Source organism: Hirundo rustica, chromosome 1, assembly GCF_015227805.2.
Source record: "Hirundo rustica isolate bHirRus1 chromosome 1, bHirRus1.pri.v3, whole genome shotgun sequence".
NCBI classification, from domain to species: Eukaryota; Metazoa; Chordata; class Aves; order Passeriformes; family Hirundinidae; genus Hirundo; species Hirundo rustica.
The window spans coordinates 93,301,773-93,327,652 of NC_053450.1; the positions used below are offsets into that span (position 1 = coordinate 93,301,773).

The 25,880-nt window shown below is 39.9% G+C and overlaps 2 protein-coding genes across 7 annotated transcripts in view; both read left to right on the plus strand.

The window, feature by feature from the left end:
• E2F3 (E2F transcription factor 3) overlaps positions 1-2,430 on the plus strand; it is a 41,758-nt gene extending 39,328 nt beyond the window's left edge. For all 3 annotated transcript variants that reach the window (XM_040065816.1, XM_040065826.1, XM_040065836.1), the window contains exon 7: positions 124-2,430. In XM_040065816.1, coding sequence (XP_039921750.1) covers positions 124-389 — 266 coding nt within the window. In that variant the 3' untranslated portion in view covers positions 390-2,430. The remainder of the gene's footprint in view (positions 1-123) is intronic.
• Positions 2,431-6,791: 4,361 nt separating this feature from the next.
• Positions 6,792-25,880, plus strand: part of CDKAL1 (CDK5 regulatory subunit associated protein 1 like 1) — a 396,407-nt gene continuing 377,318 nt past the window's right edge. Inside the window, exons 1-5 of one of the 4 annotated variants that reach the window (XM_040062012.1) lie at positions 6,837-6,866; positions 7,721-7,815; positions 8,562-8,599; positions 10,133-10,396; positions 13,307-13,419. In XM_040062012.1, the coding sequence (XP_039917946.1) occupies positions 10,164-10,396; positions 13,307-13,419 (346 nt within the window). In that variant the 5' untranslated portion in view covers positions 6,837-6,866; positions 7,721-7,815; positions 8,562-8,599; positions 10,133-10,163. Of the gene's footprint in view, positions 6,867-7,614; positions 7,631-7,720; positions 7,816-8,561; positions 8,600-10,132; positions 10,397-13,306; positions 13,420-25,880 lie in introns of those variants that run through there. The other 3 variants (XM_058420098.1, XM_040062031.2, XM_040062006.1) reach the window with 3 other exon arrangements.

Genomic DNA, 25,880 nt, shown 5'->3' on the forward strand with positions numbered 1-25,880 from the left:
ACTATTGAAATTATGCTTTATGAAAGGCCCTTTATGCAGTGGTTACTCTGTTTGATGTGTGTCTGATAGTTCTACCGAGATTAAATGTGGCATCTTTTATTTTTTCTCTCCCTCCTGTCACAGAAGTGGCTTCTGCTAACTCAGGACAAGGTGACTGCTCAGTAAATATGGCAACAATCTCTCCGTTGGCTTCTCCAGCCAACCTTCTACAGCAGACGGAGGACCAAATTCCCTCAAACTTTGAAGGACCATTTGTGAATTTGCTGCCTCCTCTGCTTCAGGAAGATTATTTGCTGAGCCTTGGGGATGAGGAAGGCATCAGTGACCTCTTCGATGCTTATGATTTAGAGAAACTTCCTTCACTGATGGATGAATTTATATACAGCTGATTGTCTTAAGTGCTGTCCATATCTAAACTATATTTTTAATGGAATCAAAAAACCTGCCATGATTCAGAGTTGTCCTCTACTTACCATAAAATAGCATTATTGAATATACTAGGCTCCTGAGCAGCGCTGATATTTTAATTGAATACTCCCTATATAACTATAAGAAACAAGGGAAGGCTTTTCCAGCAGAGCCTTCTCCTTGACCCCAAGCTCCAGTGCCTTGCGAGTCAGCAGGTGCAAGCAGGTGACCGTAGAAGTTTTGTCTTCACACTCCCCCAGTCTCTGCTTACCGTGACAAGTGGGCTTACGGAGAAGGGCTCCATGAACTGCTTTAGTCCTAAATAACAATTTTGTAATAGTATTTCAGGTCGTGCCTTCTGCAGAGAATGCATGTCTTTTGAGTGTCACAACATGGATTGTACATGCAGTGAACGTAAATATGAAGTAATGCGAAAGAGTGGAATGGGATTCTTCAGCTACTTGTGGGAATGTTTAAATTGCTGTCATAATGCTCATTTTGAGCTGTGTATATGTCTCATTATGAGGTCAAATACTTATGTCCTTAAAAGCTTTTAATGAAAAGAAAATACACTGTAAATGTGGTGTATATTGCAGATATTGAAAAGTATAAAGTTCTGCCACTTCTCGTAGTAATTGCAGATTTTTAAAAATGCTTGTGTGTGTGTGTGTGTGTGAAAGTAATTTTTGTTGGTTGTTTTTTTTTTTTTTAAACTAGAACGAAGATGCACAGTTCAATTTTACTGCCCCCAGTGTGCATTAGAACTGGTACAAGAATTTTTGTGGTACTAAGTGGGGCTTCATGTTAAGTGCCTACTAGAGATGCACTGTGGGTTTTTTCCCTCTATGGAAAACACTTTTGCCAAGCTTTGTTTGTTCAATATATCATATTTATCTCAGTGGGTTAGCTTCCTCTGCTTACAGCTTTTTATAATTCTCTTCGCCAGCAAAATGGAACTAATTTTTTTCCAAAGTACATAACTGTAAGTACCACATCAACTGAATTGCATTTATTTTTTGAAGATCTTTGCTAGTATAGTATAGTACCGATATTTATTTTTTTGAACGTCAGAGGAATTCTAAGAAGTCTTAAATAATTTTTTTTCTTGAGTGTAAAATATTTTGCCATGGGCTAAATTAATGTAATGTTGATTAGATGATGCCCGTATAATCTTTTTGTTTGCATTACTGTTGTGCTTATCTGACATACTCAGAAAATTAGTACTATTTGTACTGTAGTAGAATATTATGTATGCAGGTTTTCTGGTACCACTGAGTTGCTGCTATGAAAGCTCACGCACGAAAAGGCAAGAAGTCACAGTACTAATAAGGAAACTGTATGACTGTGTGGGTTTTGGAATATAACAAATGTATAAAGGGCAACACATAAAGAACTGTTAAACAGTGTTAAGTGTGTGTTTATATGTACAAATGTTTGCATAGATCATTCAGCAGTTGTATTTAATTTGATATATGTTCTCAACTCACACTTTAGTTATCTAGCAGTTTTGTACAATAGAATTAATTTCTAAACACTGCCAGAATATTTTCTATCTGGTTTGTAATTTTTTAAGAGTTTTTTTAGATGTGGATCTGTAAATAAAATTGTAGTATTTAAAGTTTTCGTCTTGTGGAAGAGGAAAGTAAAAGCTGTGTGAGCATGAAGTTTTGCAAGACAAAGGGGCACTTTTGCGAGGGAAGAGAAAATGAAGACTAATGTAGACCATCTTTTTTTTTTTTTGTACAAATTAAACACTTGTCCCAATGTGTGTGGGCAAAATACTAATCTAACTTAGCTTTGCATTGTATGCTAGTTAAAAAAAAGAAACAAAACAAACCTCTGTAAAATACTGTAAAAAAAAAAAAAGGAAAAAAAACAGCAAAAAAAGCTTTTATGGTGAGTTTTGTAAATAGATTTATTAAAGGCTGACATGTTCTCTAGCTGTGATCTTACCACTTCAAATGGATGTAATTTGAATAAATTTTGTATGGTAATGAATCAATAAAAAAGAAATTTTTTAAAGACTTTAGATTTGTGTACATCTATTTAAATTTTTGTTATTCCTGGTGCCTGTCAACCTGTTTCAAGAAATCTGTTACTGTTTTCATTATTAGTGCAAACACTCTCATTTGACACCAGATAGTTTCAATCCCATTTTTTTATGATGCCAACACTAAGTTCAGTGGGGTTTTTTAAGCTAGAGTTGAAACAAGAATAAAAGACACATGTCAAGAGACACAGCAGGTGATACAGAGGTTGGGATAATACAAGTTTATTTTTATTTATTCTCTCTCCTCTCATATGGATTAAGAACAGACTTCTTGCAAATTTCATAGAAATGGTGTTATAGTAGGACTAAATCACATAAAGGCTGTTGTTGAAGATCTGCTTAACCTGCCTACTGATAATTCTCCAGAAGTTTCCTAATAGTAGCTTTGAAAACAAGTTGTGTTTTCTTGAGTCACTTCCAACAGCCCCTTGCGCCAGACCTACATTTGCAAACTTTTACTTCTTTCCTGGTATTGGTGCTGCACCTTTTTAGATGGCCATCTATCAACTGCAAAAAAAGGAAAAAAAAAATAAGGATAGTAAAATCACAGTAATATGGTTGGTTGATTAAATGTTGTACCTCTGAGCAAGTCGTTTGTGTCTTCTCAACTTCGTGCACACTAGGAGAAGGCTATTACTTTCTCTGTGCACCTCTACATATGCAAACATCTGCACACAGCAGTACTGAAAGGAAGATTACAAGGGTCCTCTCTATATTATTAATAAATAATAAAGGAGAGCTAGATGGCTGTGTTCTCTGATCTCCCTTTGAAGCTGAAGTGGCAATAAATATCTGCTCTACCTCCCTGGCCTGTTCTCAGTGTCTCTATTCTCCAGTTACCATAAGCACTTTTTTATTTGCCCCTAGAATCAGAATCTGCTACCCCTTACAAGTTTTCATGTCATTTTCCCCTCTCCTTCCTTCTACTTTCTGTATCTGCTTTGCATACTTGGGACATGCTGAAGTGCAGGATAAAAAAAAAAAATTCAACCAGTTGAAATACTTAGTCCTGCTCCTCTGGGCTAACATGGTGTACCTCAACATTATTCAGCATGCAAGTTTTAGTTCCAGGGAGGTTTTATTGGGGCCTGCATGTGCTGCATTCCTTGGCTGCCAGCAGATGGAAAGGGGTTTGGAAAAATCCGTCAGCACGGCCTGAATGATAGGCAACTATTTATTCCTTTACACACAGGATAGGTGTTTTGGAAAAAACAAAACCAAACACACACACACACACAAAAAAACCCAACCACACACACACAAAAAACAAACAAACAAACAAACCACCCCATGCTTTTGAACCTACAGTAAGAACTCATCCACCTACAAATGACAAGAAACAGTCACTATATTCCTTTTGACTTATACCTGAAAGAATAAATTGCACCTTGATCTTGATGCCGACATGAATATTTTTGTTGTAGAAAAAATGAAAGATAATGTGAAGTACTTGCTGTAGCAAGTGAAACAGCTGTATGTTTAAAAGCACCAAATTTAGTATATTTCTGTTTTTCCCCCCTGTGTGAAACATAGTTAATGCACAATGCTACTAGTGTTCCTGCAGCCGACAATTCTCAACACTAAGTGAACCATGAGCCTGGATAGCAAAGTGGAGTGATATTAACCAAAGCATCAACAAGTAGAATTCATCTCCCCATTCTGCTTTTCTTGCTGCAGTAAGATCTGCCTGGATATTACTCTACAGCTAAGCAATGATCAGAAGAATGCTTTGCCTTTTTTATGTATAGGGGTTTCTTTAATCATTATTTTCTTTCTAAAACTTGACAGGAAGAAAGTGTTATATATAACAGAAAAAAATGGGTTGTTACCTGTTCTGAGTCGTGCTGAAAGCTGCTCACAAATGACCAGCCAGAGTCTCTTAAATTTCAGGAGCAGAGGAAAAAAAGATCTAATTTCCTGTATCTCTTTTAGGATTCCTCATTTTTTTCTGAATACCTTCCCACCCATTTCCACCCAGATCTGATGTTAGTTATCAGAGAATAAAGTTGCCTTATAGAAGTTGAGGCCTTACCTCCCTGGCTGTTTTCCTTCCCTACGGATGCTCGTTGAGATGCTCAAAATGTACGCTAAGGGTGTATCTTCTACTAACCAGGACCTGAAATTGAGATTTAGATTTTATTTTCCCAATAGTTTTTGTATTTTTCTAACTACTACTCCTGCAAAACCTATGACTTCAGTTGGTAACCCAGCCTGAGGCTGAAGTCTTTGAGTCTAGCAGCCCTGAAGAGTAGGGAGTAAGGTCTGCAGGCAACTTGGAAAGGATGTAATCTTAAATTCTTCTTTGGAAGCTCAAGGAACTGGAGCATGCATGCTGCCAGCCCAGAGAAGGCCAGCACTAGAAGTTGTACTCCCTGCCACTGTCACACAAAAAGCAGTTTTCCCAGGCAGATAAGGATAAACTTTCTTCCTGTGATCAGGAGGTGGTAGGGAATTTTCTGCTCCCTTCTCCCTGCTGTGTTACCTGCTGTCTGCACGCAGCTTCATTTATTACTATGAATATGTTACGAAGCAATTTAGGTTTGTGAGCTTCCAAAGCACTGGGAGAGTGCCTTCCAATTTGTGGCTACGTCCTAAGACTCAACAGGACTGCTGGCACAAGGGCTGCTTGATACTACAAATTCTTGGCAGCTGGACAAAGTAAAGGCTCTGCCGGATCATGCTGGAACTGATCAGTGTGGCCTATTTATGTCACTAGGTATGGGACTCATGGGTTATTCCTGCCTGGGAGCTGCTCTTGAAGATCACTGACTCCCCTTAATGAGTAGTACTTGTCAGTGTTGGCCATTTGGAGATTTTTGGTTATGTCTTGCAGGCTGTGCTTTCCTCTTTCAGTCAGCTGTAAACCAGCACTTGTGCACCCAGTTGGGTTTAACCAGAACAGAAACTCTGGGCAGCTGGGGAGAGCTGTGAAGGAGTGCAGTGCAGTGCAGTGCTCCCAGAACAGAGAAGATGAGTTCAAGTTCTCTGTGTGAAATACTCTGAACATGGGACGCTGAAAAGAAAGAAGGAAAAGAAATGTTAACCTTATCAGGCAGCAGTTAAAATGCTGACTGGGGATATAGATACAATTACGACTGAGCTAGTAAAGGCTTTTTACTCCACAGGAGGAGGTCTGAAAGAGATCAGCGTGGCCATCCATTTTGAAATATTTTCCTCCATTCTCCCCTGGGCTAAAAATGCCACAAAGGTAACAAATTACACATCACAGAGTGTCTCACTGAGAGCGTCTCTGGAAAGTACTTGTGTGCTTAAACAAAGACCAAACAGGAAGACCAACAGATCTTCAACTGCAACAATGACCCTATCATGAGACATGGGTGATATTAATAGTGCTCAGTCCTGCTCAGAAGGGTTTGTTCTTAAAGACTGATTTAAGTGAAGTGCTTATTTCTTTCTGTCTCAGTTCTCTTCTGTAAATCTCTCCTGTTCCTTTATCCACATTTTCTTTTTTTTTCCCCTCTTTTTTTTTTTCCCTTCCTGTGAATATTGTCAGATAAGCATTATATAAAATAAGCATGAGTTTGTAAGAAAAAGGAGAGGGAGATGATATTTGTAATTAGAAGTTGCCACATTTTTTCTGTGAGTGGGCAGACAGACCTATTATGGAACACACCCAGGGTTTTCATTCACTTTCCCTCCAGTTCCAGGGAGACTATAATCTGCTTTTTAAAGAACAAACTGATTCCAAAGGCTTCTTTTAAGGAGAGAAACCTAATGTTTGAAATGCAACTACAGGAAATGATGACTTCTACATTCCAAAGCTGGCTGCCTCAAAATAGAATACATTAAAGATACAATATAAATAATCATTTTAGGTTAACTGTGTATATTAAAGCCAAAGCAATTATCATATGCTCACTCTCTACAACACTTTGATCACCAAGGACACTGCATGCTTAATCTGCTCAGAGCTTTAGCTTCAGCCATCCAATAACCACACTGGTGTTTTACTAAATAACACTCGGAAGAGTTTGAAGGAAAACAGTGCCAGAAACTTCAGCCATCTGATGCTAAATATTTTGACCAATATAGTTCATAGTATTCAGCAAAGTTGCTACCAGCATTGTATTTTGAGAAAATTAACGATGAAAAATAATAATAAAGAAAGCGCGTTGTGGCCAAAAGAGGATCGAGTAGCTCGGCACCCATTTGGATCAGATACATCGGCACCGCAAGCGCTTTAACTGGATAGGTGTTGCTGGGATTGCTAATTTCCAATTAAAACGGAGGTGGGGCGCCCGGGCTCTGGGAGGCCGCGCTCTGAGTGGCGAAGCGACGGCGCCGCGCCCTCTGCGCTGTTCTGGCCTCCGCCGGCCGCCGTCCTGGCGCCGCTGCGCGCGCGGGGCCTCGGGGCGGGGCGCGATGGCGGAGCCCGGGTGACGCGCGGGTGAGTGTCGGGGTGGCGGTGGGCCCCGGGCCCCTTCTTCTCCCTCCGCTCCCTTCCTTTCCTGCCCCATCCTTCCCTCCCCTGCCTGGCTCTGGCGGTCTGGCCGAGTTCCCCTTCTCCTGCCGCGCGATGTTCCCGTCCCCTGTTGGGCCTGCCCAGGGCTGCGCGTTAACGTCGGGAGGAGGAGACGAACGTCCTGGCGGGAATCTCCGGAGGGGTCGGCGGCCGGGAGGCGGCTCGGAGATGGGGTACCCTCTGCGGGCTGGAGGCCGGGTAGAGGGGCCGAGCCCAGCCGGGCTCTGGGATGTGCGTGGTCCGGGCGGCGGCCCGGCTGCCCCTCGCCCCTGGGCCGTGCTTGTGTTTGTATATGCATTGTTTACGTACTTATGTATATGAGGAGAGACTGCGGGAACCGGGTCTGTTTGGTCTGGAGAGCAGAATACTGAGAGGGAGTCTCATTAATGCGTATAAATATCTCAGAGTCGGGTACTAGACTCTTCAGGTGCCCAGTGACAGGACGAGAAGCAGTGGCCAAAAGCTAAAACGCAGGAAGTTTCACTTTAACAGGAAGAATAACTTTACACTGAGGGTGGCAGAGCACTGGAACAGGCTGCCCAGGGAGGTTGTGGCGTCTTCGTCTCTGGAGACATTTAAAACCCACGTGGACACATTCCCTTGTAACCTGCTCCAGGTGGCCCTGCCTTGGCAGGGCTGGATGATCTCTGGAGGTCCCTTCCCAACGCTAACAATTCCTTCGTTCTGCGGTATGTGCATACACACACACACGTATACCTATACTTCAAACTCGGTCTCACTGTGTATTAACGCTGCACTTTTCTTCTGCTCTGCGTGAGGCTGGGGATAAAATCACGGGGCTTTACCGGAGACACCTGTTGATAAATAGCTGAAAAGGCCGGTCCTCTAACGCCTGGATGGAAGTCCTCCATTGGTACGTGCCAGGAGATTGAGGAGGGCTGACCAAACCAGACTGGCACAAGGGAAGTTTTGTTTGTGACAAGATGTTAAAACAACACCAGTCTTTTATTTGCCTGCTAACTTTTTTTTTTTTTTTTTTAAGAAAAATGTTGAGTTCTGTAGGTGTAGCTTGGCTGTATGAGAAGAATACATTAACTTCTAATTTTGTTATTGCTTCTTATTTGAGTCAATCTACCAGAATAGCTGCAGGAATCCATCTTTCTTTTTTTTTCCTTGTGAAGGAGGTTTCGTGCATGCATATGGAATTAATGCAGGTGTCAAGTAATCTGTTTTAAAATAATTTCACAGTGTTTTAATTAAAAAAGAAATTGTGAATGACTTGAACTAAAATTTACTGTTAATCTTTCTCCCTTCTTTCATTCAAAATTTTAAACTGATTGGAGACAGAATCTGGAGGGTCTGAGATAACTTAAATACATCTGACTTTGAGGAAAAAAAAAAAGCTCTATAGAAGAAGGATAAAAAGGTCAGTGCCCCAGCTCAGGAGACAGGGATGACATGGAAACTCTTCCACCTTGCCAGCCAGCCTGTGTACCGAGTCCACGTGAGGTCAAACTGAGCAAGGAACATGATTCTGCAAAGGGAGGATGAGTGCTTGTTGGACAGTAGCATGAATTCATGGTTTTCTGTCTGCTCATTCATGCCATGTCTTTTTTCCTTTTCCTCCTCCTCCTCACCCCCCGCCCCCCCACCCCCCAGGTTTACTGTCCAAGAGGATTTAGACCTTGCTTGAAAAGGTAGGAACTTTTGTTTGGCTGTATTCTTTCTTCCATGGGTCACTAAAATAAGCTGAGCTTATTTGTTTTTCCAGCTACTCCATTACATTGGATATTTTTCTGTAAGAGAGAAAAAAACAACATATCAAAACTTTTTATTCCCTTCCTGATATCAAATTGATAACTTTACCTATTTACATATTCTCAGTGGTATAAATTAGTTAAGAGATGTCACCTTTCCCTCATGTTTTTTATTTCTATATAAGTCTATATCTAGATTTTTCACAAATGCTTTTATTCACCTTTTGCTGCATAATTGTATAGATCCTGTTGGGTTTTTTTTAATTTAGAAGAATGCTAATTGCCTAAGTAGCTAGGGCAGATGCATCCTCTTTGTGACATAATTCAATTCCTTTTTAAGTTAAATGCAGATGTGTGATGGTTCAGCTTGCATGAAGTTTTATTTTGAAGTATGTTTTGCAAGATTGACTGAAAGACATGCTAGGAATATGCAGAGGTGTTTAACTTCTTATGTTCTTCAATAATTCGTTTGCAGCATCTGGAAGTGTTTTTATGCCAGTAGCAAATCTCTAGTTCCTGAAATCTAATTTTAAAAGAATTAAAGCCTTGGTTTTTTGTTCTTCGTTGTCAGTTAGGGAAGTGTTGTATTTTCCCTGTAAACTGTGAAATACCCTTGTATGATTTCCTTAGTAAACTGTTGGTTTACATAAAACACCTGAGTTTCCTATGGTACTTCAGACTTTTTTCTAAGTAGGAGTTACAGCACAGTGTGGCGTGTAATTAACAAAGTAACTCTTTTTATAGACTTTTCTGGCAAATGGCTTCTTTTTTTTTTTTTTTTTTTTTTGATTCCTGAAAACTAATCTGGATTTTCACATCTGCGGGGAGATACATATGCATGTATATTTAGTTTCTTGTGGAAAATATAATTACATATTAGCAATCTTTTAATATATTATTCTAGTCAGATTATGGTATATTTATTTTTTATTAGTTAGGTCCAGTTGTTTAACATTCTGCACCTGAGAACAAAAATTTTTATTTTACTGTCCCAGTGAATGGACTAATTCAGATGAAAGGCCTGTGGGATCAGGGATTCTAGGAATAGTTTGTTTTCAAAAGGACTGTGAAAACATTTGCATAGTGTCCACACACAAATAAGAGAGCCAGAATGGCCTCTGAAGCAGTCACTTGTATTCTGTGTCTTTCATTCTTCTTCTGTGATGTGGGTGGAAGTACATCCATCATACAACATGAGCTCGCTATTTTATTATGATGCTGACATGATTAAAAATACCTGTATCTTGGATGTGTCATGTCAGAAGAGATGAAGGGGTTTTGAATTAGGAGATGACAAAGTACAGATGATTTATAAATAAGCCCTTAAGAATCTGTACGGTTCGTGACTTTCTCCCTGCCTGCGTTTGAGGTATGGGGGGAAGAGGGCATTCAGGAAATGTTTCTGGTAGTGGGTTGTTTTTATGTGCTCAGTATCCCTCATGTGTGTGATGCATTGCACACGTGCTTTTACAGATTTACTGACTTTATGAGAAATGTGCAGTAGATGCGAGGCCTTGGTGTTGTATTCAAACGCTTTCCTAATGCCAGTCTTCTCCAACGCTTCTTGAAGATGCCTGCTGCCTGTGAGTCAGTGCTTGAGGATATCGAAGACATTGTGTCGGCAGAAGGTTTGAAGCCACATGATCGGCAGTTTGTGAGAGGGAATGTTTTTCCCAAAGTGCGAAAACGCAACTCCCAAAAAAACGTTCAGACAGATGATGAGCCCCCAAGTGACAGGTAAAGTCTTACATCGACCCTGTGTTGGTACTTTTCTTATATCTCCTATGCGCTTGTTAGCTTTCAGAAATAAGGTGAAAGTCTGTGTTATATCTTAATGTAAAATCTGTATACAAGATAAAAAATTAGTAAAATAATCCTTAGAGAATATAAAGAGAATAAATAATAAATCCTAAGCAAATTTCTTTTCCTAGACAGATCTTCTGTAGAAATCAGTTGTCGCTGAGATGTTGATGAATGGAATAATCATGCTGGAAAAATGGGTTCTCTTATACTTTTGTGTGTAAAAGATTTCTGAAAAAATTACCTAAATACAATCTGAGCTCTTCAAAATGCAGTTCTGGAGTAGCCTTTTGACATCTGAAATGAGAAATAGGAAGAAGATCCTGAGAGTTGCAAAAGGTTTGGGGTTGGAAGGTCATCTTTACCAAACCCACTGCATGAGCACTGTCATAAAGAGCCAGTTGGCAGGACTCTGACTAGTTAGTTTTTGAATATCTCCAGGAGAGGGAGATGCTACAGTCGCCCCGAGTAACCTGTGTCAGTTCTTGGTCATTCTTAGAGTGAAAAAGGTGTTTCCTGGTGCTCAGAGGGAACCTCCCATGTTTCAGTTTGTGCCTGTTGCCTCTGGTCCTGTTGCTGGGCACCACTGAAAAAAATCCTGTCTCTGCCTTCTTTGCACTCTCCCTTCAGGTATTTATATACTTCGATGAGATCACCCTGAGCCTTCTCTTCTTCAGGCAGAAGAGTCCCAGCACTTTGAACCGTTTCTGTTATGAGGCATGTGCAGTCCCTTCGTGATCTTTATGGCCCTTTGCTGGACTGTCTCCAGTACCTCCCCGTCTCTCCTGTGGGTGCATCCTGTCAGGACCCAGGGACTTGTGTATGCTCAGTGTGCTGAACTGTTTATTCCCTGACCCAGTCTCCTTTCGTGAAGGGTACATCATCCTTGCTTCAGTCTTTCAACCTGTTTTCTACATCCTGGGATTTGCAAAGGCTGTACTTCTTGTGTGTTACATCCTGCAAGTGACATGGTGAAGCTTCTTTTAAACTTTCTATTTTATTTCAGTGGAAATGGTATGCAATAAGCACAAAATGCATCTTTGCATTTTTCTTACTTGTGTTTTCCACAGGAATGGAATCGGCTTTCTGCTGCAGTGGGGTTGATTTAGAGTATAGGTCAACTCAGTTATTGATTATAGTTTCTACTACAGGTCTGAGATCTGTTTTTTTTCTTTTTTTTTTTTCCCTTTTTCACACATTAGTTTCAATTTGGTGGATACAATTTTCCTAGATGATAAAGATGAAAATAAATTGTGTATGGGAATTTAATTTCCTGCGGAGAAATAAAATTCTGGGTTTTCACTGGCGTTCAAAAGAGATTTTATGAACATAACAATGCGTCTTTATCCACATGCCCCTAAGAGTGCATTGGCCTCAGTCTGCCAGGGACAGACTGTGTGGGCAGCTGAACTGGGGCTCTGTAGGTACTCCACACAAGTACTTTGTGCCCCAAAGCGTTCAGGTACTATATATTCTCTAGCAGGCTGTGTTTTAGTGTTTTGTACCCAAGAAAGCGCATTGAACATGTGTTGTTTAGACAGCAGGAGGTCTAAATACCCTGTGTTTACAGTTAATGATCATTAATGTTCCATCAACAAAATTCTATTTTTAGCTAAGGGAAGTGTCTGTTAAAAAAGAAGCGGGGAGGGGAAGAAAAAGGCTGTAGGCAGGGCGCAGTATTGTGTTCCAGGATGTGTGGTGTTCTTGTACTGGCATCTTTAGCTCATTGGCAGTTATCCCAGGAATTTCAACGAGAGCTTCTTACAGAACTTTTTGTTGATTTTTGGAGCCTTGTATGTGCAAGCTCCACGTTGTTTGTCTGCCGTGCTGCTTCTGTAGCCCGCAAAGGTTGGGATGGGGGCTTTCCGCTGTTGGTGCGGCTTTTGGCCACCAAGTTAATTTATACAGCTGGCTTGTGTGGAGGGAGCTACAGTCAATGCGTGCCGTGATATCAGAGGTTGCAGCTTGTTTGCTGGTGGCCTCATTTCACTGCTGTCACTTGAGGTTACTTGTTACATGACGCAATGACTTGACAACGTTTGGGAGTTTAAGGTTGCGATTTTTTTTTTTTTTTTTTTTTTTGTGTTGTTGTGTTTATGTGTTTTGTTGGGATTTTTGTTGGTACTTTAGCATAACTGAAATGTACTGGATCTGTTGTTATCCTGCAGCTCCTGCATCTTCTCCATGCTAAAACTCTTTTCTCTTTTCTTGCTAGTTGTGGTGGATTGACTCTACCACAAGGGAGAGAACTGGAAAAGTAAAAGTGAGAAAACTTGTGGGTTGAGATGAAGACAGAGAAAGTGAAGGAAGGAGCAGGGAAAAACCCCAAGTGATGCAAAAGCAGCCATTCGCCACCTCCCACAAGCAGACTGGTACCCAACCAGTCTCAGAACAATGGTTATTTTGGAAAGACCAAACCCGCAGCTTTTATTGCTGAACATGATGTCATCTGGAATGAACTATCCTGTTGGACATCTATTCTGTTTGTGTCCCTCCCAACCTGTTGTCTATCTGCAGCCTGCTTGTGGTGGGATGGAGCACAGTGAGAAACAAGCAAGCACTGTTCAATGACAGCTGAAACATCGATGTGTTAACATTGTTGCAGTCTCAAATGCAAGACAGAGCCCTGTATGGGTTTCTGTTACTCTATCCCAGCAAGATCTAATACCTATTATATTAAAATCACATAATTAGTGCTTTTCCTCAGCTGTTTTGGAGTTGTTACTGTTTGTGTTGCTTATTTTATGTTTGAAGAATTACAGTTCCTTTAATCAGTTCAGTGGTGGGCTTAAAGGGGATGCTTGTTCATCATTTAATTTGCATTTCTCATTTGTTTTTACTTGACAGCATTATTCCTGGTGTTCAGAAAATCTGGATTCGTACATGGGGATGCTCTCACAATAATTCGGATGGTGAATACATGGCTGGACAGCTGGCTGCATATGGATACAAAATTACAGGTAGCAGTATGAGTGAGCCCTGTATTCAGTTTTTCCTAGGGTGAATGTTCAGAGCTGTCAAACTGTCATCAAATATTTTCAGTCTTAATTATGCTTTTAAAAATCCTCTTCTGATCCCTTTCTTATCTGAAGGTGAGGAAGTAAAGTGTTTTCCTGGCATTAAGCAGAATGATTACAGGACTAATGCTTTCAGAATGGTTAGATTTTCTTGACAGGGCAGACATCAGATAGACGTCATTTAGTGCCTTTTTTGGACATTTTACTTACTTCACTGAATTGAAAAGCTTTCATAAGAGTGGACAGGAATTACATTAATTTTTGAGTTTTACTGTAATTGGTGAAACCTAAGGGGAAGAGGAAGAGAGGCAGTGTGTTTTCACATTGTGATGTCTGTGTCTGCACTGGAGCAGAGGTGGTTGACATCAGGTGAATGATCTTTTGTTTCAGGAGAGGTGATCAGTAGGATGGAAGTGGGATGATACAGGATTGTACCTTGTAGGTTCCAAAGAGCTGAGAATGCTATTTCTCCTTCCCTTCCAAATACTTCAAAAATCTCCTCATCATCTTGTTCTGCCTCTCCAATCCTAAAAATACCCCAAACTTGTGGTTATGTGACCACATTTAATCTCCTTAATGCAAAATATGCTGACGAAAAAGTTGAAAAGTTGGATTAATACCGTGCTTCAATAGACAAGTATTATCTGAATACTTATGTGTAGCTTTTGACTAGTCAAAACAGAAACTTAAATTTTAATAATTAATTCAAGTTCAGGTGTGTCTTGCACCTAAACTTGTATACTGAAAGACTACAAAGTTTTCTGTCCTGACATTTTTGTAAAAACAATCCTGATTTCACAGGATGGCTGTTTCTTTTCTTGAGCATGTCATGATACTAATAAACAGTTGCATCTCATTTTTCCTTATTGCTGTTGATCTTTCTTACATAGAAATAAGACGCTGAATTATTCAAGTGCTAAACTACTTTAGGGAACCTTGGTGATTATTAAATTAGCAGTACAGCTCTGGAGTACGTGTGCTCTTTCCACAGGCAAATGGAGTGCTGGTCCAAAAAACCTTATTTGTGGCATCTGTTTGTATAAGATTGCAAATATGTTCTCATTATAGCTTTCTTAAATTTAGTTCCTCTTTACCTTAGTTGTTCTAATGCATATTATTCCAGAAGCTACTTTTGACTTGTCAAGATTCAGGTGGCTGTTCTGTGCTCTTGGAATTTTACTGGGAGAGATGTAGGAAAGATGGGAGTGCAGTGGAGGAAGGAACTACGTTAAATTTTTGATACCTTTTTAGAAAATTAATGGTTTATAACATTAGAATAGCAATAAGTCTACATCTAGAATCTGAATCTGAGAACTAAAAGCCTCTTAAAAGTTGCAGTTCCTGGGAGAAGAGTCCCAGAGTAATTTTGGTAGTCATACATGAAATTGACCTCCAGTTTCTAGTAATTATTAAATCTAAGTCTTGGTTTAGTTTATGTTAATGTATGTACATACATTAAATGGAACAAACAAAAAAGCCTCAATGCTGGATGATAGGCAGAAATTATGCAGTGTAGTTTCTTCTTCTTGAAATTAACTAATTCTTGTCAGTCTGTTCTTAAGAAGACATGGTGGTGGTCTTTTTTTTTTTTTTAATTAAGTCATCTGGGAAATTCAGATAGAATGTCAAGTAGGGATGTAATCTTTTTGTCCTATCCAGTGAAGCAGCTACTTAGTAATAGGAACTGTTGCTTAACATGATCCAAATGTCAAACATTTCTTGAAATAAAACTTAATATTATTTATGGTATGCAAAAAATAAGAAGAAAATGTTTTGTAAGAGCTATTTTGTAAATCAGTCCCTGTGTTGCTAGAATTTGCTGGTTTTATGGGGAAAAGATAGAAATTCTCGCTACAAGTATCTGTTGTCACAGTGTCTTGGACAGCTATTACTTAAATAAAAGTTTTTGGATTAATCTATTTCTACATATTCCTAAGCTTTTGAGACAACACTTATTGAAAAGATACTGAAATAAAATTCTGGCTTTAGAAAATTAGATGTGAGCTTTACTTGCAGTTATTGCTCCATTATGAAGGAGTCAAGCACTTTTTCTAGGGTCCTCTGTCTAATTGCAGCATTGGAAAGAAAACATAGAAGGAAGAAAAGCAGGATCAGACAGACTCCTGTTGCTAACTGGAAGTTGTAACAATGCAGCCTGCCTTACAAGTCAACTTATCTAACACTGAGCATCAATATAACGTCCTCCTTGCTTTTCACGTATTTCAAGAATGTTCTTTCTGTACAAGCACCCTTTGTTTCTTCCAGGAGTATCTATCCAAAGGTGAAAACGGGAGCTGTGCTTTTCATGGCCAAGATTGCCTCTGTCTGGGGAGAGAGCAGAGTGTAAATCAGCAATATACAGATACTGCAATAACAGCAATGGTGATTAAAAGTCAGGGTCTGCATCAACTTAAAAGCAGGCAAAGGGAAACCAGCAGAAGAGCTGAACCTACTTTTGTATCTGCTTTTAGAGTGTGAAGGTGGGCAGCATTCTGAACAAATCGTGCATACCATCCTGTGGGAACACAAAGCTCCTTTGTGAGCCTGAGCCACACATAAATGTGTGGACCAGCTGCTATCAGTGTAAGGCTGTACCATGGGTACTCGTTCGTATTTGGAAAACGGTGTAGCTGATGGTGGCTTTACTGGTTCTAAAACTGGTTTTGGTTTCTTGGCAGCATGACTTGCTATATAGTTTAGACATGCCTGCAGACCTGCTGAAGTGCTCCCTGTGAGATACGCCCTGGAGGAAGAAACTCTCATGGTACAGACGAGTAATGCCTGCTGTGAAAAACAGGAAGTGGGCGAGCTGGAAGCTTTCAAATATTGTGAGCAAGATTTTTGTTTGGGAAGGGAGTTCAGTGTGTTTGCCATGTAGCTGTACTTTCTGAAGAATGGAACTGCGCTTGTATAGTCAGACATAGAATGCTTTTGACTTCTGAAGTGGGTAGTTGTATTCACATATGTTGACATCTCTTTTTCTAGTTCTGTGGAATTAATGGGTTTTGACCCAGCTTTGAATGCATTTTGATGGATTAAGACATTTAAGTGTGCTTGTTATTTTGTACTGATTGCTTCTGGCTCAGGACTGTTCAGGTCCAAAGCATTCCCTCCTCAGCCATTTTAAAACATGCTGGAGGCAGGAAAGGCATTGCAGGTAACTTAGAAACATCAGAAAAATGAGCACTAACTTTTTCTTTTATGAAAATGAAGGAAAAACTGTTACTAAACATTCAGTGAGGCTAAAACCAGTCACAGTGTATCTGCACTACACTTTCGTGGATTTTAGAAATAAATGCTAGCACATACTCCTCCTCTAGCATGCGATTCTACAAATAAGAATTGTTTCTGCTAATTCAGTGGGCTTGGCTTTGATGTAGCACTTAGAAACTGGGTTATGTTGCAGGCCTTTAGCTTTACTTGTGCAATTTTAGACCAGTCTAAAATTACTTCAGGCATCCTATTCACTGTCTAAGAAATTTCTTCTGTAAGTGGGTTGGATGGAAAGTTGCTGGGTAGAACTCACTCCATTATTGTGTTTAGTTGACAGGACTTGTCAGTCAGACTTGCCAATTCTTAAAGAATCTTAGTGTTTATAGTCCAAGTTACATGTCTTAAAGCTCTGTAGCTCCCTGTGCAGAGAATTTATGTATTTCTATAAAGCGAATACCAAATAATATTTTGAAATCATCTGGGTTTTTTGTTAAAGAAATCATCTGGGTTTTTTGTCTCTTCTGCCTGTTAATTTTCTAAACGCTTGTCAGTTTTGCTTACCAGTGGATATTTCTGAGTTACCATTAAGACTCTCCATCTGCTTAAACAACACATTTGAGTAGAAGAAAGAAGGAAGAAGATGAGGAAGAAAAAATGATCTCCTTAAGACCTCATATTGAAAAGAAGACAGATGTAAAAGGAAAGAGTCTGCTGTTGAAAAGCAGATGGGGTGCTACAATCTAAAATGGACTTCAGTGTTCAAAGGCATTGTCTCGTGTTCATTGTGTTGCATAAGCCATGCTTGTGTAGACTTTGGCCATCCCCATACAGACACAGCAAAGCATGCTGCAGCATGAGTTTTATTCATCCAAGTGCAAAATAAAGAAAATTACTTCATGGGTTGTGAATCACTTCAGAATCGAGTCCTTTGTTTCAAGTGCTGTTTTAAAAATACTTTTGTAATACAAAATAAAATTTTAATACTAGATTTTATTTTATTGTTTCAAAGTAGAGAACTCTTTAATAGGTTACTGTATTAGCTCTCTGCAGCCTACATAGTGGTTGATGAAGTATTTTGACTAAGATCTCTGCTGGTTTCCAGTGTATGCTTTTAGTTGCTCAGAATCAGCAGTTGGTCTTTCCATTTTTTGCTCTCCACCCTGCTGATAATGCATATCTGTTCCTTCATAAGTATCATGTAAAATGGTAGCGACTACTGTGTAATTTTTGGGGTGGGGCATCCTTATTGTGAGGTATTTTTAATGTTCTTAAGCTACAAGACAGATCGTTAGTAGCTGCTCATTAAGTGCCTTATCAGTCAGAGAATTTGTGTCCTTGTGTTTGGATTTGTACTTTTCAAATGGTTGTGATTGCAGTTCCAATTTAGGAAAAAAAGATGATTTACAATCCTTTTTTTGGGGCAGGGTATGCATGGTGTGTGCCTAAATATGCACAGTACCCCACACTACTTTTCTGTTGATGAGAAGTGTTTCTGTTTTCTCTACAACAGTGCAGTCATGAAACTGTCTCTGAAGCAGCTGTGCAATGGAGAAAAGTGAACAAGAGATGTAAATTCTGGTGTTTGGTACCCTTGCTGAAGAATTCCCCCATTGTCTATCACTTGTAGGGTCACAGCCCTGTATGATTTTTGCGTTGCTTGATAACCTTACCAGCATACCTGTTCTGCCACAGATTTCTCTTTTCAGATTCAAGCTGACTCTTTATCTGAGTGCAAAAGCTTTTGGATGTCGATACTGAGCGAGGCAGTAAAGTAACTTACTTTTGTACCAGTTGTCTTGGGATAATTGCCTTACAGTTCTGGTGATGCAGATTCCTGCTATTAGAAGATTGGATGTTGCTGCTTGTAATAAGTTTGTTTTGTGCGCTGATTCTTAGTGCAGAGGGTTGAAAAGTGTGCTCTGACATGCAGTTAATATGGGAATACTTGGGATTTGGAGGATTTTACAAAGAAAAATCTGAAACATTTATGGTGAGATGATTAGGAGGACGAGGAGAGAGGGTGAAATGGGACATAGTGGGGAAGAAAACAGGTGAGGCTTATGTGATGTAGCAAATGGAGTTGCACAATTGTAGACAATCAAGATTTCACAGTTCTTCAGAAGGAATAGATATTGGCAGTGAATCCAGAAGTGTCCTGTAAGCCAGTGAGTGGGACAGTGAGTCTGGATATTGTTGGGATGGTTTCTTGCAGTGTAGAGTTCATACAGCATCGTTTTGTGAGTCATCTGCAGCACTACTTGTTCCCTGAGTCTCTGTAAACTAACGTATAATTGTGGTTTTGGCAGCTGTGTATTACTGCTCCAGTGTTCCCTGTAAAACTTCCTAACCAGTGTGTGGCTAGACTTCTGTTACTTATCACTTTTGACTTGTAGCACAGTGCAAGATCTATGACCTCTTTGTGGTGAGTTTTTCCTTCCTTGGCTTCCTCAGCATCAACTCTTATTTCTGTTGGGCAGCTTTCTGTTAAGTGGGGAGTCCAGCTTTGAGGATGTTTTCTCCGTTACAGGATAGAACTCAGAGTTCTCCAACTGGGAAATGAGCCCCCTGTTTATGGGGGAACTAGATAAGAACTAGAGTCTGTTTTCTCCTCATAATTGCATCACTGCCATTACCACTTGATAATGCAAGTGTGTACTGTCTTTTCTTTATCCTCTTTAAAATTGTCTGTTAATCTGTGAGTGGCTTTTTTGTTTGTTTTCTTTCAGTGTTTTTATTTCACAATCATAGGGCAGGCAACTGAAAGTTAGGAGCACACTGAAGAACCTAGTAATTCCTATCTGTACACAATCTTTAGAGACCTTAGAGAGCTCACATAGGTAAATTTAAGCATGTGTGACATTTTTAGGGTTAATTCTAGTGATAAAGCATTGGCTGCATGCTCTGGTGGTTGTGCAATGGAGTTTAGTTCTGGCGATACTGAATTTCATGTAATCCAGTAGAATGAATTTGAAAAGGATTGAACCATGAAAGGTAAATTTCAACTCCTGGTGATACCCCTCCTCCTGTGTGGAATATGTCCCTGTAGTAGCTGGTTAAGCAATTAGCAAGTGAAGCATAAATAGCAGTGATGAAATGAGTTTAGCATAAACACCCAGATGATGAGGAGCTTTGTAAGGTGTTCTACAGAGACACTAGTTTTGCATGTCACAGGGTTCTTCATGCTTAAGGAAAATTTACAATAGAGTTATAAAAGATAATGGGAGAACAGACCATTCTTTTAAAAGCCGAAGAGATTTCTTTGACCATGTAGTCTCAGATGTCGGAGCAGGGTTATATTTTGATCAGGAGCACTTGTAGGAGCACTTTAAAAGGACGTGCTTGTTATCCTGGACGACTGGGGAATAGTGGTAGAGGGTTGATGTTCACTGCTGGCTCTTGCTTCAGTTTGACTACAATTTCATTTGCTAGAAAGGATGAAGTTTAGCTGCCAGTGAGGACAGAGTTCTCTGAACTTGCCATGGTTTCAGCTTTTCATTAAGATTCTTTTAATATATCTTGGGAATGCTTTTTCGTCAGTTGCAGTACGGATGCCTCTGTATGTGAATTGCTGTAAGTTCCTCTGGAGAGCAAGGCGAGCATGGGTTAGTTGCTTTTTGGCTTGGTGCTTTTAAGAATTTCAAATGTAGTACAGCTCTAACTGTTCTGTGTCTCCAAATACAGAACGATCATCTGTGTTGTTCTCCTTCTGTTATGCCTGAGGGCATACTATGAGGAAAGACTGCCGTGTGATTATGGAGGCTGGCTGGAGACAGTAGAAATGCACTAAAACAGATAATAGATACAAATTGGTTTTGGTGCTTTTCCTCCTTGATGGGAACAGATAAAGACAAGGGGGGAAAAAAAAGAGAAAAGGACTATCAGACTGAGTGTAATTTTTTTTTTTTTCCCCTTCTTCATAGCTGGGTTTGCTTATGTTCATAGGAGTGATTCTGTGGCTCTAAGGTGTTAAAACAGGTCCTGTCACTGAGTGAACAAGTAATGAAACGTAGCAATTTTTTATCTCTCCTTGATTCCCTTCCCATCCCTGGAGTGTGTCTGCTGCTGTCTTAACTCATCTGTGCTTTTAATTTATGCCTTTTTTTTTTTTTTTTTTTTTTTTTCCTAATGATACAGCTCTTTGTCTCCCTAGGCCCACTTGGCTGTACGAGCGAGTTTGGCCATTACCCTTCTGTTTTCTTTCTAAAAGAATGTTTATACAGTGGTCACACACTCAGAATCGGGATAAAGTAATGTAAGGAATAGTTCGGGCCCTTTTCAGCTGGGGGAGGTTTGAAAGGTCGGAGCCCCGCGCTGCGCGGTGGTGCCGTGCCGGGAGCAGCCGAGAGGGAGCAGCCGTGCCTAAGGAGTGGGCGCGTGCCGGGCTGCGGCGCGCTCCCGGCCGCCGGGAGGGCCCCGGAGCCGCCCCGCTGCCGGGCTCGCGGCCGCTGGGCGGACGGGCCTGCAGCGGGAGGCGCCTTTCGAGTACCGTCACACGCAGTTGAGTAAACCTGCTTTGATTTAAGCTGTTTGCTGGCCGCCTGATCGCATGCTGGTTTAGTTGGCAGCTTTGCTGTTGGTTAGGAGCGTTTCGTATGTTTTGTACTTCTGTTTTGTCCTGGGAGTTACTGCTTTTTAGCTTCAGCCGTGTTTTGTGTTGGACTCAATTTCCCTTTTAGAGAGTTTCTGTTGCGGAGATGAGATTCATGAAGTGTAATTTCCTAAATGCACCTTTTTGAAGAACTGTTCCATTTGAAATCACTTTCTGCTTTATATTTGCTGGTCTGGGTAGGTTGGGTTACTTTTATATACAGACTTCTCTTTGAAACATTATTTGAGGAGTTTGCCTATAAAGATCAACAAATTGTTTTCTTTGAGGAATGATTAAAAATTGTTTAATTTTAATAACCTTATGTACACTGTCTTATCACGTGTATTTCACCAAAACACAAAAAACTGTAAGGACTCCTGAACAAACGCTACTTGTTGAAATGCATAACTGCAGCCTAAATAAAACCGTGAGTGTAAAGGCAGGTGATGTTCTGGTTGCACCAAAGTATTTAATTGTTTGGGTTCCGAGCAGCTTGTTAGGGCCAGCATGTGGTAACTGTTGTCACTGGTGTGGTGCTATCCTAAGTTTCCAAAGTTAGCTTTTTCGTTTGTTCAGGCAAATTCTAAACAATACACATGATGTGATTTAATGTGTGTTTAGAGGGAAAACGCCACCTGCTGTGAATTAACATCCTAAGTTGATTGTGGGTAGGGCCTAGCTAAGGCCTAGCATACTTAGCTTGCGTATTTTGTGTGCTTAACCTAAGGCATGTGGAAGTACTTTTTTTTTTAAATTTGTTCGTGTTGACTACATATAATTTTTTTGAGTTTATCTTCAGGGACCTGAGTTGTATAATTTTCTTGCCTTTTCCATCTAATTATTTTAAGTTTAGTTTTGTAAAATCTTTTATTGTGAATGATGTTTGAAGTAGTGGAGACAAACAAGGTACCAAAGGACAGTCTGTCTGTTGTAGCTCTTGGGACAGTAGAACTGTGCCCTGGGGAGGTCCTTAGGTTAGCAGGGAAGGAACTCTGTGATAGTGAAATGACATTGTGCTGCCATCTGAAGCAAAGCTGGAGCAGACTCCCATGTGACCTGTATCTTCCTCATGGTGCTCATGGAATTCAATCCTGCTCTTTTCTGCCATTGCTGTAGTCCAAAGTCTAATTTGAAATCAAGCAAGTTATGCACAGGCTCATATTATTTCACAGAAACTGAGTAATTATTTGGTCTCAGCAATACTAGATAGATAGCGAGTCCTTTCACTCTGAGAGAAGTGGTAAGGCTGCTCTGCATCTCAGAATGTGCAGAGAAATTACCTTCTTGCATCACAAAACTGTGTGTTAGAATGTTTTATATTGTCATAACCTATTTCTGCTGTTCATAGGAAACTTTGGCCTCGTCCTGTCCAGTTTTTGTGATTTTTTTGTGTTATTTTCAATCACTTGGGGAAAGCGGGATAGCTGTCATGGCCACACAGCACCCATGGGGATTTTAAGTTGACTGAGCTGGTGCAGTCTTTCTAACACTCATGCTTTGCCAGGGCATGATGGGCCTACAGTAATGCATCTCCATCAATCTTGAATTCGCTGCTGTGAATCCTGTAGTTTTGTGTGCTACCAGTTGGAGTTAGCAGATTAAGTGCTGGGGCTGAGGAACCGGCTATTTAAGCAGAAGACATTAGCTTTTGTCTCATCTCAAAACCCTGGCTTTGGAATTTGCTTACAGGAGGAAGCTAAGCAGGAACTTTGTCTTGGATAACTATAAATAGACTTTGAGTTTATTGTGCCAAAACTGAATTGCTGTTGATTTGTACAAGGCACTGGTGTATAGAGAAGTGATTTTTTTGGCTTGCAGTTTAATAGAATACAGAGCACTTGACTGCAGATTTTATTAGGCATTTTGGACCCTCAGCTTTTGTTGGCTAGGTTTAAAGGTAGAAGTGTGCTTGTTTGTAATTGATTCCCTAAGTGATAGTTGACTTTTGAGATGCTGTTGTTTGTTCATAGGTCACCACTTTTCTGCTTGTCTTTATCATGCTTTGAAAAATTATTTTCCCTTTGGAAATGTTAAATTTCCTTTGTGATTGTAAGGATGTAGAGCATCAGATTATGGTAAATTTGAGCATCCAGTAGTTATTTAACTAGAAGTTTGAGTCTTGTAATTGGTAGAGAGGGAAGGAGAATATCGAGTGAATATGGTTTAAGAATCTTACTAGAAAACAAAAAAAATAACAGTAAGACTTTTATAAATTGCTGATGGTTGCAGATATTCTTTGTAACACTAGAGTAGAATAAGAAAAGCACTACCAGAATTTTCTGTTACAGGAGAAAAATTTAATTGTTAAAGGTGGTTTTTTTTTGTCTTAATTGTCATAAAACCCCAAACTCCAGGAAACTTATGAAAGGAAGAAAATTTTCTTCACAAACTCTTTTGCCATGACACTTGTCCTTTTGCTAAAAATGGCTTGTTGGAAAACTTATGTGTTCAGAAATGTCTTTGAGTCTGTTAATGATTTTCCAAATTAAAAAAACACAGCAGAGCAAGAAAGTGTCGTCTTCTGTCGGTGACTGCCAGCTCTTTTGCAGTTGCAGCTTTTCAGTGTTGTCAGTGGTTCCTCTCTTTACTGAGAGAGAATTACATTTAAATGGAGAGGGCTGTGAACTTTGCTCTTTGGTGGTTTGAGGAGGAATTCTCATAGTTTATTAGCGCCTTAGTCTGATGCTGCTCACCTGCTGCAGGCAGTCCTGCAGATTCCCAGGTGCAGGAAGAGGGGTTTAGTTCTGGGGCGTAGACTGATGCAGAGGAGGACTGGGAGAGGAATTTAAAGTGGAACTGTTTTCCCTTACCACCTGCAGGGTGTCAGTTGTAAGTTTTGTGTTCATGACCGACAGAGCCTCCTCTTAGACTGGTGCATTCTGTCAAAGATCATAGGCCAAAAGGTACCTGGTGGGGTGAACTCTCCTTCCCAAGGCTGGGCCATTCAGCAGCTTTTGTTTTAGCTGGGTGTTGTAAACATACAGTAATGGAGACTTCATAACCTCGTCTGGATGATTAACTACCTTTCTGGTTGAAAAGTGTTCCCAAGTGTGTGACCTATACCTTTTAACACTGTTAAGCCTTTAGCTACCTGTATGTTCTTTAGTGGGTATGAAGAACATCTGATTCTTTTCTTCTGCATAGTAACCTCTCACATATTTTAATGTTGTTATGCCTTCTCCCTATAGACATCTTGTGTTTAGGCTAAATAGATCTAATTCCTAAAAGCTTCTCTCATAAGTTGTGTTCTCTAGAGCTCTGACCTTTCTTGTTCCATTCCTCTGGACGTTATCCAGTTTATTTATTTGCATCAATCATCAAGTTCATTAGTGTGTTTATCTAGCATGTCCAATTTTGATAAATGTGGAGGAGGGAGTTTTTTTTGTTGCCTTACTCAAAATACAATTTATGAAACATTCAAATTTAGGTCCCAGCACAGCTGAAATCTTGATCAAACTCTGTTAGAGAATAACTCTGTCATAATTGACTTAATGTTTCTTGTATAAGATGGGAAATACTGAAATACACTTCCATAGAAAAATACTTACAGGAAATAATTTTTGGAATAAAACTGTTGGAGGTGGGGAGGTTGAAGTCTTGGTGCTGGCTTATCTACTGTCCTAGTCAGAATGGCTTGCTTCTCTGCTTCTGTTTTTTAATGTGTCTGAAGTGAATGCTGCTAATTTATAGAGATTCGCAGTGCGTTGTTTTAAGGATTTGCTTTCACAGCTCATTTAGGGCCACCACTTGGTCATAATAACTGTTCTTAGTAATACTAACTCTGAATTGCTAAGCCGAGGATTTTTATTACACTTCTTTTATTTGCTTTTATTTTTCCCCATTGTAGTTTCAAAAATACTCTGGCACCTTTTGGTTTTATTTTTAGTCATTTTAGTGTAAAATAATATTAGTTCCTTGGTTTGATTCAGTGCAAATCTTTTTAAGTGTCTATGCATATGCCTTGAGACATTGAGAAAGAAAGAAGGCAGATCATTACCTGGACTGAGTGAGCAAGAGATGGCTTGTCTTCCATTTAGCACTGAGGCTTCCATGTGCTGTGTTAAAGTACACGCTTGTGAAACTACAGCTTTAGACTTGGAATGCTTTGTTTTAGTGTTTTGTGCCATGATAGATTTCTGCACGTATTTTGAGCAACTTGATCTGGTAAAGAATCCATCTTGATGACATTTGCTGGGGCCTTAAAAGATCCTCCCCCCACACCCAGTATATTAGAAACCTTGAGTTTATTGACCTGCGTAACTTGAGATGTTTCAACTGTATTAGTCCTGACAAGCAGAGAAATATTGGCCACTTAAAATAAATGAAGGTAACATGTCAGACATACGTTAGATCAGAGTTTGATATCAGACTTGCAGTAAGAACTTGACTTACAGGACTACATTACAGTAAGAGTTCTACCATTGCTTACTTAGCTTTTTCAGATAATTTTTAGAAAGATTTTTGCAGAAGTAGTAAGCTATCAAAGATGTTTTTAACACCACCTCATTTTTATGAGGCCAGAGTTTGGTCAGTGGGAAGAGAATTGCAGTGGTTGGCATAGATTCAGTCTGTAAAGCTTCAGCTTTAGGTTTGCCTATAGTAT